The following is a 13,656-nucleotide window of genomic DNA, read 5'->3' on the forward strand; positions in this document are numbered from 1 at the left end:
GACCAACAAATTTTTGCAGACAAGGTCTGTAGAGAAATTATCAAGATTATCTTTTAAATGATCCATTGTATTTGGCGTATGGGCCTATTGGCCTAGGCCGCTGTATATATAATAAAAAATTACTATTTTATTATATAAAACAGGGTTCGAAAAAACTCAAAAATTTTACCTGTCCCCAAGGACGGCTTGTCCATTAATATACCCGTCCTCCTTTGAAAGTAACCCGTAGCTTCTATATAAATAAAAATATAATTTTCTCTTATTTATTACTAAAATTTATATAAATTGCACAATGAATAAGTAGAATAAGTAGAAGAATAAGTAGAATTGCACAATGAATAAGTAGTTACTGGGATTACATTATAAAAGAAATACTAGGTTACTAATAGTAAAACCTAATATTTCTTTTATGAAATAATTTAAATGACAAAGGTCAAGTTATCTGGAATGTCAATTTAACCAAGGGTACTGTGTTTTTTAAATGAATCAAATATGACGTTTGTCAGTTCCACAATCAAGCCAATGATTTGCAGAGATTTCTGCACAAATATCTGAAAGGGGTTTTCCATTTAGGTAGATATTCATAATTGCGTTTAACGCTTCTTGTTTAAGACCAGTAAGTAATGTGTTTTTTTGTAAGCTTATTGCTGAAAAGCCCCTTTCAACCGCTGCAGTACTCCCATATTGAGAAAACATCAATTTCATCATGCACAGTATGTTGCTGTATTTCTAGATTAGAGGGTCATTTTAGAAGTGAGGCGTTGGACTCTTGTAAGATAACAAAAATTTAAAATGTGTCACGAACATTAACGGGAAATTGGCAGTCCACGCGGATGTCGGATTCGAGAAATTTGTTGTCCGCGGGGAATTTTTGACCGCCGAGGACGGGCGGACGGGCGATTTTTTGAGCTCTGAATTATAAAATGTACTTTCTTTTTCAGAATTGCATTAGGTGAACCGGAAAGTATTGTCGTTTCGGCACATTAGATATCCGTTAGTCTTAAAAACCAATTCAATTTTTTCGATCCATTTCGATTCATTTTCGATCTAACATTGAAAAGTTTTTGCTAACGAAGGTGAAAACATTGATTAAAAATTAAATTTTGATAGAAAATATCAAATGCACCGAAACGATATTACTTTCCAGTTCACCTAATACTTGTTTAAAAGCAGAATTTCGAAACTCAGAAGTAAAAATTTCAAACCAAATATTCTTTTGCAAGACGATAATTGTTTCTAAGTAAAATTCAGGAGAAAATCAAATTAAAATGTAAAAAATATTGAAATAATACTCTTTACAAATAATAATTTTTTGTGCAAAACTGTATTCGTTTACAAGCAGAATTTTAGAGAGAACTTAAAAAACACCAATTTCTTCAAAATATATCTGAAAGCATTATAAAGCTTATTCTTCCATGAAAAAGGAGCTGCGTGAAATAAAGTATATACGCAGCATATACTTTATTCTATGCAGCTATGTTTTCAGCTATATACGTAATAGTATAAATCATAAGATTTATAATAATGAAAATATTATAAAGCGTATTCTTCCATATATGCCTATTTTTCTGTAAATGAAAGTATTATAAAGCATATTCTTCTATTAAATAGGAGCTGCGTATAGTAAGATATTTACGCAACATGTACTTTATTATACGGTGCAATATTTTCACCTATATACGTAGTAGTATAAATAATAAAGTATCTATGCTTGATAATAATGATATTATTATAAAGCTAATTCTTCTACATTAAGCGTATTTTTTCTATAAATAAATGTATTATGAAGAATATTCTTCTATAAAATGGAAGCTGCGTACAATAAAATATATACGCAGCATATACTTTATTCTACGTAGCTACATTTTCAGCAATATGCGCAGTAGTATAAATCATAAAGTATATATGCTTTATAATGATGAAATTACTATAAAGATTATTCTTCTATATAAAGCATATTGTTCTATAAATGAAAGTATTATAAACCATATTTTTATTTAAATCAAAATATTATAAAGCATATTCTTCTAAAAATAGGAGAGAGAAGTTTGTCAGAAAAATCGAAAGATGTAACATTTTATTGAAAATAAAAATGACGAGTTCCTTTTTAATCCACCTAGATAGAGTTTTAAAAAAAATAACAGATAGCTGTGAAACTTTTTACTCATACCGTTCCGAAAAAATTACTCTCTTCTAAAAGTTGATCGCTGCAGATAATGTTCCAAAAATGATAGTGTTTTTTTCCCTATCACTAGATCGTAAAGAACTTTTTTTTACTGAAATGATTGGTTATTAGGCTCTTGTAACACCTGTCTTTCAATTTCCTTTTATATTTTCTTTTCAAGAATATAGTTTGAAAGAAAAATGCAGAAAAGGAAAGGTAAGAAAATATAAAAGGGGTTTCTTGAATATTTAAAATAGATTATAAAGTTTGTTGTCGATTTAGATTTTTAGATTTTTATTTTATTGAGTTAAAGCCACAGCATGTTTTAATAAAATAAAAGTCATTCCTAATAAAATTATATTAAATTTATTTGTTTAAATAGGCATCAAATATTTTTTTTCACTAAGCAGTGCTCATAGAATAAAATTAAACTTGAGAAATGTAATATCATAACATTCCCTCATCGTAGTTTCGTAATAATAAAACTAATATTAATTGTAAAAATAATGATCATTATAAGGCTTACATTTACTATAAAGTGGTTTTGTAAATATTTTTATTAATAATTGCATTATTAAAATACTTCAGAAAGAGTCGAATAATAATTTTTATTATAAATACGAAACTCCGACTAACTAAAAGCAGATTATTTTTAACGTTTATAATATGAAGCAAATATTAAATAAAATATATATGTGTGCTGAAGCTCTAAAATAAAAAATAAAAACTTATTTGCTTATAAAGCGAATAATGAAGTTAAAAGCAAATAACTATGCTTATTTTCTTTTAAACTTCGTGGAATTAGATTCTTTTTTCGCTTTATATTACAGAGTGGAAGAAAAAATATTTTATTTTAATGATTTTTCTGCTTTAAACTCATAAAAAAGTTCAATCTCATTTTATGAGAAGAAAATAAGGCCATAAAAGAACGGAGATTGGATTATATTTTACAAATTAGAAAATTAAAGAAAAACATTTAAATGCATTTTGCTCCAAGAAATAAAAATAATTCGCATCATTTTTATTTCTTGACAATAAGCAAATTGTTGCATAAAAATTAAAAATACTTTCATCAAAAGATCCCAGAATTTTACAGTGATTTACGCAGATTTGATTCCAAAAATTTAGGCTTCGATTTGATTGTGCTAAAAATTTAACTCATAGTTTAATGTAAAAAATTCTATAAAATTTGGAAGTACACTTTGGATGTATCATCTGTAAAATCCATTTTACCGCAAAACCTATTTTTACCGTAAAATATTATACCGTAATATTTACAGTAATATTTATTTAATCAGAGTAATTCATTGATTTGACAGTAATTACTACTGTAAAAATTACGATATATCAAATGTTTTGTTCTTTAACACACTCCGGTCAAAATGGATTATACGGTAAAAAATACCGGTACCTTGAGTCCCAGTATTTTTTCTCGTGATTTGAGCTCGAATTTTTTACTGTGTAAGTTCATTGACAAACTTGTTTCTTAAATTGTTATTGAAATCCTGGCTCCTATAAAAACTCGTTAATTAACTTTAAACCAGGTGGATTATTTAGCAATATAAGAAAAGTTTGTTCCTAGAACTTTTAAGCTACTTTGTATTTCATTATAACTGTTTTAGTCACAGAATGAGTCATCACAGTTTGTAAAAGGTAAATGTAAGTTATTAAAAAGTACCGAAAATCTAATGACTTTACTTATTTCATGCTCAGGACGTTCAAAGTGATTCTTTGTTCATTAATAGATCTCTAATGACTATTCTCAATTTTTTAATAACCGTATAATGACTAGAATTCATGTATAATCTCTTTGATTACATTCAGAAAAGGTAAGATAAAGATTGTAGCCTATTATCTTTTTTCTGATGCGTATAGTTATCTTTTTTATTACATGTTCATATTTTGTATGATATATCTACACGGAAAAAAATTATGATAATTTTTTTTCCATACAGCACAGTAAAATATTTTAAAAAATAAAATATTCGGTATTTAGTCCCTTAATTTGGTATTTTTAAGCTCAAATGGTAACAATTTAGTTCTTGTTTTCTACTAATGGTTCCTGTTACCATACATTCAGTAAAAAAATGCAAAACGGAAAAGTAAATTTAACCCTGATAAATTTTTTGTATGCCATTCTCTAATGTAAATTACCAAATTTTATCACATACTATAAAATCATATTTTATTGTTAATTTTACGAAAACTTTACCAAAACAATTCGGTAAAAAATTACCGAACTTTTTGGTGTTCTCACAGAGTCAGAGACAAAGTAAATTTTACTATATTATGGCAGTTTTAACCATACTTTTTTCTCAGTGTGCAGATCTTTAGAGGTCTATAAATATTAACATTAAAAAAATGAGAGGTCATCAAATTTCAAAAAAAACTATTGTAGAAATCCCTTATTTTTGCTGTTTTTTTTCTTTGAAGTCGAGTTTAAATCAAAAATAGTTTTGTTGTAAAATATTTTAATATTGTGTTTTAAAACTTAGACAAACACCATGCCAAATTATCGTCATCATTAAAAAAGGATTCCTATTACTATGGTTTGTTCAATTTAAATTATTTTTTATGACTGCGTTGTTTATCAAGTAAATGTTTAATTATCGCTTTTTAATTAAGTTGTTTTCTAAGATAAGCTTTTATTATTATTAAGTTATCATTAAGTTGTTTTCTTCTTCAATCATTACAGATGGAATTTTCTTACTTGCTTGAACTATGTATATGAAATAATAAGGAATTACAATTTCGAGTTCTGAGTTAAATAATTTTGATTGAAGTAATTTTAAATAGTATTGATCAAAATTTCAATAGAAATTATTTTCTTATTACATTTACTTTAAAAAAATTTATTTAATAATCATTATTATAAACCTCATGAAAAGTTTCAGATAGCAGTTTGATAAATATTTGATCGTGTCAAAATTCTTCTTACAGAAAAAGAAGATTTAATGTAAATACCGTCAGAGGTATTCTAGCAAAATTAAAAAAAAAAGTATGAACAAAAATAAAACGAAAATGAATTGAAATTGAAAAATTTCATATTGCTTCTGGGTTTAATTTGGCTGAATTCCATGTGAGTTTTTCAACAATCTACGCATACTTGCGATGACAAAACTAAAAATTAATTTAAAAAAAGGGGGAAATAGGAAACTAAAGAGTTTGGTTTCCAAGTAAGTTTTTTACTACACAATTTTGTGTTCATTTATTAATTTTTCTCAAGCAAAAAGCATTTGGATTGTACTAGTTTTAATAAAGATGCCATTCAAAAAATATTTTCGACATAAATTTATTAATCCCAGAATAGGAATAGTAAGTCCGTTACTTAACGAAAAGAATAGCTCCAATGACCAGTTATATTTCTTTTTTTTACGATTTTGAAACCATGCTACTTGTAAATGGTTAAAAAACTGTATAGATTTTCATTTTATAGTTTTTTAAATATATTAGTTGTAAGCGATTTCAAAACCATAAAATCAAAAGATGTTCGTTACCCTAAGTTTTACGGTTAATTAGATATGGGATGGACGGACTGCTACCGGTTATTTTACCGTAATTTTAGAATGAAAATTATAACAGTGCATGTAACCATGTGTTTTAATTACTTGAGTTTGAATTAACATTTTATAGAAGTATAATAGACAGGACTGTAACAAACTAATAGAAAAAATTTCCTATAAATAACTCAGAATTTATTCTATGTCATTATTAATCTAGACATCATTGAACATTAATTTACCAGCACAAGAATAAAAGCATAGGTTAAAACTGTGCTAATTGCACAGAGAAAAAAATTCTGGTAAAATTAGCGTATTGTATAGTAATAACGTTTCTGCTAAAAAAAAATAATAAATAAAAAAAAATAAAAAAAATCATAATTCGTGTAATGAAACCAAAGTATACGGTATTTATATTCCATTTAACCGGAAATTCTCTTTTCCAAAATTGTATTTTTTTTACCAAACATATTGTAAAAAATTTAATAACTGTAATGTGAAAACTGAAAAGTAAATTTAACCAATTAAATATTTTTAATGAACTTAGTAATGAATCTTCTTTGATATACCAATTGGTTGGAAAGTTATAGCAATTTTAAGCGTTTACGAGTTTTTTCTCTTTTTTTTTTTTCTTCTCTTTTACGTTATATTTTGTCTTGCTGCGGAAAAACTATAAACTTAGTAACCTAAAATTACGAAAGGGTATAGAAAAATGTACAAATCGTTAGATGGCTTAAAAAAATTAGGATTCAAATTTTAGGTCTCGAATTATCAACTGTTAAATTTGTTGCAAAAAAACAAATTGAACGATCTACTGTCCACTGAAATGCATCTACGGAGTTGACATTTGACATTCTTAAAGATCCATTTTCAAATAAGAGTTGAACGCGAATTTTTTTGTTTCGAAATGATGATTTGATCTAAAGTTGCACCAACTTTAAGTATTTTTTTTCTCTTGGAATATTTTTACCCTTTTTTTTTCCTTTAAATGATAATTACTCTTCCCTTGTTGAATAAAATTTTTATATCTCTCGAAATGAACATATAATAAGCTTGGGCTTAGCTTAATTTCATAAGTAACGAAAACTAAATAAATAAAATATAATAATAAGAAAAATAGAATAAAAAATGCCTCCTATAAATCATAACAGTAATATGGAGATATTTAAAAAACATAAGTGTTTTAAAGCGCTTCCGAATCGAACTTTTATACAATATCAGGCTATCGTTATAGATTGTTAACAAGTAAAACCATCGGATTTTCTTTACATACAAAGTTGTTTTTTGAAACAATACTTTTATTCCGAGTAGACAAAAAATTGGGAATAAAATATAGTTTGTTCAAGAATGTTTCAAAAAATAAAGACAAAGAGCACTTTTAAAACATACCATAAAGCTACAAATTTCAAATATTGTGAATCACAGAAAATCATTTTCACCCCCATCTATTTGAAATTCCACACTTTTTGAAACATTTCACGATAACATTATTTGTGGACAAATGTATTATATCCAGAAAGAATAAAATTTATTTTTAACTTGAGGAAACTTGGTAGACTTAATATTTTTTTTAACAGTTTTTAGTTTTAAAACTTTTCATATTTGATTTATTCGGTGGTCGTCTTTTAACACTCGACATATCGAAAAATTGATATCCGGTAATCAAAAATAGGGGGTCGACTTATACAACTGGTCGATTCATGCACTGACGCTATCAGAAATAAAACACTCACTTTTGACGATTCAGCAATCCTTCACCCGATATCCGTTAATTTTGAGAATCATTTCGTCACGAAATCACGTGACGAAACGCGAGCCCTCAAGTATATAAAGAAAATGTTTCCTCATCTCCGAACCTCAAAGTGAATTGTGAGAGATTGTTAAATAGAATGACGAAAGAATGAAGGCTAAACGATTGAAAATTAAGTAACGAAATAAGCCGAACGGACTGTATGGTGGTCAATACACTGCTCACGTACCAGGAAGATCCCAGATCCGAATCCCGCATTGGGCACGGATGTAATTTATCTCTTTGTTACATTTGTTTTTCTTGTATTGTTGAGGCGACATTGATTCAAACCTTTATGAAGCCTATGATAAAATGATTATTTGAAAAATTAGATACATTAGGGGACGTTCAAAAAGTAGAAGGGGGGAGGGGATTTGCTATTTTGTACGGTTTTGTACGTATTATACAAAGTACGTACATTATAAGCATACACCAAATTTAAATTTGACTTTTTCCTACACATGTATTATACATATGTTTGTTCTTGTATTTTTTTTCACACGGCGACCACTTGTTAGAATGAGTAAATCAGCTCTCAAAAAAAGTTGTTTCGCAAAATAAAAAATTGCAAACACCAAACTTTCCCCGAAACTTTTTCTGGTATAATCCGAAAGCAGGAAAACGAAGATGATGCAGATGATCTCGAAGATGATCTCGTTGATGAAGATAATCTAAATTTTTCATCAGTCGCAGGCAAGAGTAACGCTGAATTGGTGTCTCTCGAGAAGTATTTGGAATATCCGTGGGAAAATACTGTAGATTAATTGTATTGATTGTAGGAAATTATTATGTTGATCAGATAAGATTGTTTTATTTATTGATTCAAGGTGAAAGTTGGGTGTTATTGTGTTTAAATAATTTAAGTGAATAAACTCTACTCTGAGGGGGGGGAGTAAGACCTTATGTACGGTAATGTACGAAGGGGGAGGGGTTAAAATTTCTCCATTTTTGTGTACGCACTTTTTGAACGGCCCCTTAGGCACTAATAGGTTTTTGTTTTTATTTATTTTTATTTTTGTTTATTTATTTATTTATTTGGAAAAAAATCAGAATAAAGAATTATTTCTTTAATTTTGAAGAAACTCTCCTTCTTCTTCGAAGAAGTGACGATAGTTATTTCGTCACCTTGCCTAAATTTTTTCATCGTACGATGTACTAGTAAACAGTTTCGTCAAAGAAGTTTTGTGATATTTGAGTACCTATTTTTTATAGTGGGTATATAAGGTATATATTTTTAAAGATTTAAAGACAAAAATTCTAATTTCTATAAATACCTAAAGATGTTAAGATCAAAATATTTTTTAAACAATTATCAAAATCTAGAGAAATAAATAACTATATGACCTTCTCTTAACAAAAAAATAGCCTTTTAACGTGCAAAATCTGAAAGAATTCAAGATAAACCGTACAAGGTTTTATTTTTCCAACATTTTAAATGCTTCCCATTCTTTCCCATAAAAAGCTCTATTTCCGTAATTTTCTTTCATTCTCACAATCTTTTTTAAATCCCTAAAGTAATTCATTATTTACAGTTCCTCCTGGTTTCTTTCTCGTTTCCGTAGGAGCGAACATAAATAATTAAATGTAGGATCAAATATACCTGAACAAGCGGCTAAGTAGGATGAGTTTTATTCTTTGTGGCTTCAAACAACTCTTTCATCTCAAAAAGCTATTATGCTTGAAGTTGTGATGCGCTAGAATCTATAGAATCTCTGCTAAAAAGTTTTCTGGCGGTTTCAGCATTTTATTGAACTTTTAAATTTGCTATTGATGCTATCCCCTACAGTGCATTTTCAGAGATACAATTATTTGTGACTTGAAAATATTTCAGTAGATGACTTATTTGCTGTTTCACGCATTGGAACATACACGACGAAAAGAATTCTGGTAACAGCATCGTACTGTGTAGTAATGACATTTCTAACAATAAATAAAAAGCACAATTCTGATTGATAAAACTAAAAGTTATGGTATTTAAACCATTTATTTGGTAGTTTTTTCAGTTCATGTAATAACGGTTTACCGGAAATTCTGGTTATCAAAATTATAGTTCATATTACCACACATTTAGTAAAAAAAGCAAAACTGAGAAAAAATTTTAAACAAATAAATGATTTTTATACCCTGTTCTAAGGTATCATGAAAAAAATTAACAAATTATGTCAAATTCACCATATTATGAAACCATATTTTATAGTTAATTTCACCAAAATCACTTCCAAAGCTATTCGGTAAAAACTCTTGGGGTTCCCACAGAGTCAAGAATTGTACTATAATCTGGTATTTTTTATCAGACTTTTTTCTCCGATCAGATTTTTCTTTGACAGCCTCAAAAATGCATTTATTAATAAAACTTTTTTTTCCTAAAGCGGGCGAAAATGACGTACACATTAATTTCAGTACAAATGAGTAAAAATGTAATAGAGATTCCTGATATATTAATTGAAATTTGGATGAACACTAAAAAATGCAATTTCCAATGGTATTTTTTATTGCCAATCAAAATATAAGGTCATCCTTGAAAATTCCAGAGCAGAATAATATTACATTCCCCTCAATATTTACGTTATTAAAATTTTCTTCCTTTTTTTCGTTATCTGACAGATTTTTCCTCAGTCCATATACTATCCAAGATTCTCCCCACTTCATGATGATCAACATCCTGTTCTGCTTTGAAATCATTTCTGCATAGTTAATTTTACGTGTTCCTCCATGTAAACTGCATTTATAACAAGACCAAACTGCCGATTCAAATAGTTGTCGTCTGCGGCGACAGTTTTGACATAATCTTTCACTGAAATTGCCCTTCTAAGTAATTCATTTGTATTGAAATGGCAGAGACCCCTCAGCCAAGATACAACTCAATCCAAATGTTCTGGAAGCAATTACCCGCATCCCAGAAGCCTCGTTGAAACGTGATATAACTCTGAAGTGATATTTGCATCTAACTCAAAATGATAGTTAAAGTACATCAAAATATTATATACTGTTTTTGTTTTCTCCAAGAAAATAAAAACGTTTTTAAAATATTTCGACTTGAATACACTGTAAAAAAATTCCGGATCAAATTACGATATAAAACATCGGCACTTTGTGTGTATCATCCGTAAAATCTATTTCTGCCGTAAAATCCATTTTCACCGTAAAATCCATTTTTTCCATAAAATCCAGTTTTAAATTACGGAGAGAAGAAAACAGATCACTATAATATTTTGTTTAATATTCGATGAACTTAACAATAAATTGTCCAAGGTTATGCAAAGAAAAATCAATAAAAAAACAACAATGCTAATATAGTCTACACTAATGCTAATTTATAATTATCTGAACGTTGATACTCAAGGTGCTATGCATAAATTCCCAAGTGCATAATTTCTAGTGCGTGTTCTCAAAATGTGAAGCTATTTTTCGTGTAATTTAATGCAGCAGAGCCATTTGGTGTTTCAGTGTTTAATTATGGGGAAAAAATACTAAACTGCGAGAAAATAATTCACAAAATACTTATTCAAGGTTACTTAACGTGAGGTGAGTACGTAATTATGCTTTAATTTTATCGGTAGATTATTTCTTTAAATTTCTCTTAAATTGCGTTTGATAAATGAGAAAATCTATACTTTTTCTGAAAAATTTTTCTATTATAAAAAAATAAAATCTCTTACAAATTGACGAAATACATTTTTACTACTCAATTTACAATGCTAAAGCAAGGTTAAAAAAAACGTAAAAGCTAAGTTTTAAAATTGATCTTAAAGTAAGAAAATAATTCTGTTTTTGCCAATTGTCTTTCCCATCAGTAACTATTTTAAAATTTAAAGTATTGAAAAAAAAGTTAGTTCGGACAAACCTAGAGCAAGCCGTGAGGTTTAAATACTGAAAAGAAATTTTTAAAATGTCCGAATGAAAATTAATTATGTGAAGATAACTTTTAATTACTTAATGGAGAACTTATCTTGCAATAATTTTTTTGCATTATGATATTTTGAAATTTTTTTCAGCAATTGAAACTTCATGACTCAATCAACGCTTGCCTGAACTCTCTTTTTTCCCATACTTTAAACTTTAAATTAATAATGGATATGAAAGAGAATTTGGGACGAAAAGTTTCTCTCGTGGTATGGCACCCTCATAAGCTGTTTTACTTCTCCAACCTCAAAAATGTTTCAGTTTCTGGGTTATATTAAATTCTCGCGATCCTTTCTGTGACTAAGCTGTAGCCAGAATATTTATAATTAAAAATTAATAACGCCAGGTTGGCTTTGTTTTTGCTATATTGTCCATCGATAACTCGACAACTTTCGATATCTTCCCATTCTCCTAAGTGTCCATTGGTAACTATTCATTCACTGGTAATTTAAAATTCTTTGTATCAGGACTGGGAAGTCTTGGATGCCCCATAGCCCCACAGTTCGACTGTTAATAATTTAAAAAAAGCATCATGTTAAGATGCATCTCTTCGTCCCTAAGGGAGGTGCTTACTATTTTTTTATATGACTATATTTAGTTCAACTTAAAAAATACCTGGTAATAAATCTAGTTTTCGTTTCGAAATCTCTGAACTTATCTTTTTTCACTACTACTGTAATGTATAACAGAAAATCACTACCTCTACCGCCAATTCTTCTACAAAACTGAACTGAAACCTCCACAATGGTTTACTCTTAGTTTACATGAATTCCCTTTACCTACACTTCAAATATCTAATTACTTATGTAAAAGAAAGAGAAATTGTCATGAAGGATTCCTCCCTCACTTTTGCGTCCTCTCATCTATTTCGGTTAGTTTTACGGATGGATGTCCTGTGGTACTGCTTTTTCACTAGATTATGAACCTGGATCAGGTTCATTATCGATATTGCATCGGTTAAAACATACCTTATAATAATTTTAAACGAATTTTATTCTTTTTTACTGGAATGGTATTCTATCAGAGGTCTCATACGTTGGATAAGCTATAATCACTTTTTATATCACCATTTAATGTTTGTATTTAGCAAAATGTGGTAAAAAAGAAAATAAGATCAAAATAAATTGAAATGTCTAAAGAAAAAAAAAACGCAAGTAAGACAGAAATTAAAGTATATAGATGGGCATACTATAGTTTCAGTTCTATAAACAAGAACATTCATAGTGTTTAAACACCAAATTATTTTCGCGAAAGGAATCACGCGTTAAATAAACCAATAAGAAGAGCAATTTGGAAAAAAATAAAAACGGAGATAAGAAACACGTATGAAGGGATATGGAGGAAAATACCGCCAAATACCGCCCCCACTTCCAAATATTGGAAATACCTTGGGGTCACCACCAAATCCCCTCACACTTGTTTCTAATCATCCTTATTCATTTTCTTGTTCAAACTTGTTCCTCTTCCCCTATTGGCTAAATTTCGTCTCACGTGTTTACTTTCTCTACCTTCATTTGACATCTGGACACTTGTTTATAGAACTGAAACTATAGTATGTCCATTAAAGTACTTTAACTTATGTATTATTCACGTTGCTTTTTTTAACTTTAGTCCACATAGCACAAAGTATACCCTATCCTTTGTTGGATGAAATGAAATGTTTTCATAAAATATTATAAACATACCATCTTTCCTGTAATATAAGATCTCGAGTTGTTTTTCGTGACAAGAAGAGAGGCACTCTTTGATTTGTGAGACAGCCACTGAACTGGTAAGGGGACCATGTAGGAACTCGCAGATGCACGACCGCTGCATGATTTCAGCCCGACTCCATCCCACCATCTCGCAAAAACCATCATTACAGAAAATTATCGGATAATTCTCCACTTGAGCATTGGCAACTAGGAACTTACGATCTGAAAATAAAATAGAAAATATCTCGTTAAAATGAGTTGACGCATATTTGCTCGTTTTCTTTTGTTTCTCATTATAATCAATTTAAAAATCTCTAAACGATAATCATAACTTAAAGATCTATATGGTAGGAGGACCAACTGGTATTCTAGACTGTCACATTGATATTTAATTTCTTATATAGCTCCTTGTAGTCATATCAACAAACGGCTCATTCAGCTTTAATTCGGTGTGTTTGGTTAAATTTTCGGTGTGTTCGGTTTAATTTAACATTTTATATCATTCTTTATAATCCGAGAAGTAATTTTAACAGAAAACGCAAGCCCTATTTTACATGTCTACACATCAACACATCAAATAATATATATATATATATAAATATATAC

General features: G+C 28.8%; 1 protein-coding gene across 1 annotated transcript in view; it reads right to left on the minus strand.

Annotated features, from left to right (window-relative positions):
• The window catches only part of LOC107443883 (voltage-gated inwardly rectifying potassium channel KCNH6), a 398,114-nt gene that overhangs the window by 286,897 nt on the left and 97,561 nt on the right, over positions 1–13,656 (minus strand). The window contains exon 2 of the mRNA XM_071183149.1: positions 13,042–13,272. Coding sequence (XP_071039250.1) covers positions 13,042–13,272 — 231 coding nt within the window. The remainder of the gene's footprint in view (positions 1–13,041; positions 13,273–13,656) is intronic.

The sequence above is a fragment of the Parasteatoda tepidariorum genome, chromosome 7, assembly GCF_043381705.1.
Source record: "Parasteatoda tepidariorum isolate YZ-2023 chromosome 7, CAS_Ptep_4.0, whole genome shotgun sequence".
In the NCBI taxonomy this organism is placed as follows: Eukaryota; Metazoa; Arthropoda; class Arachnida; order Araneae; family Theridiidae; genus Parasteatoda; species Parasteatoda tepidariorum.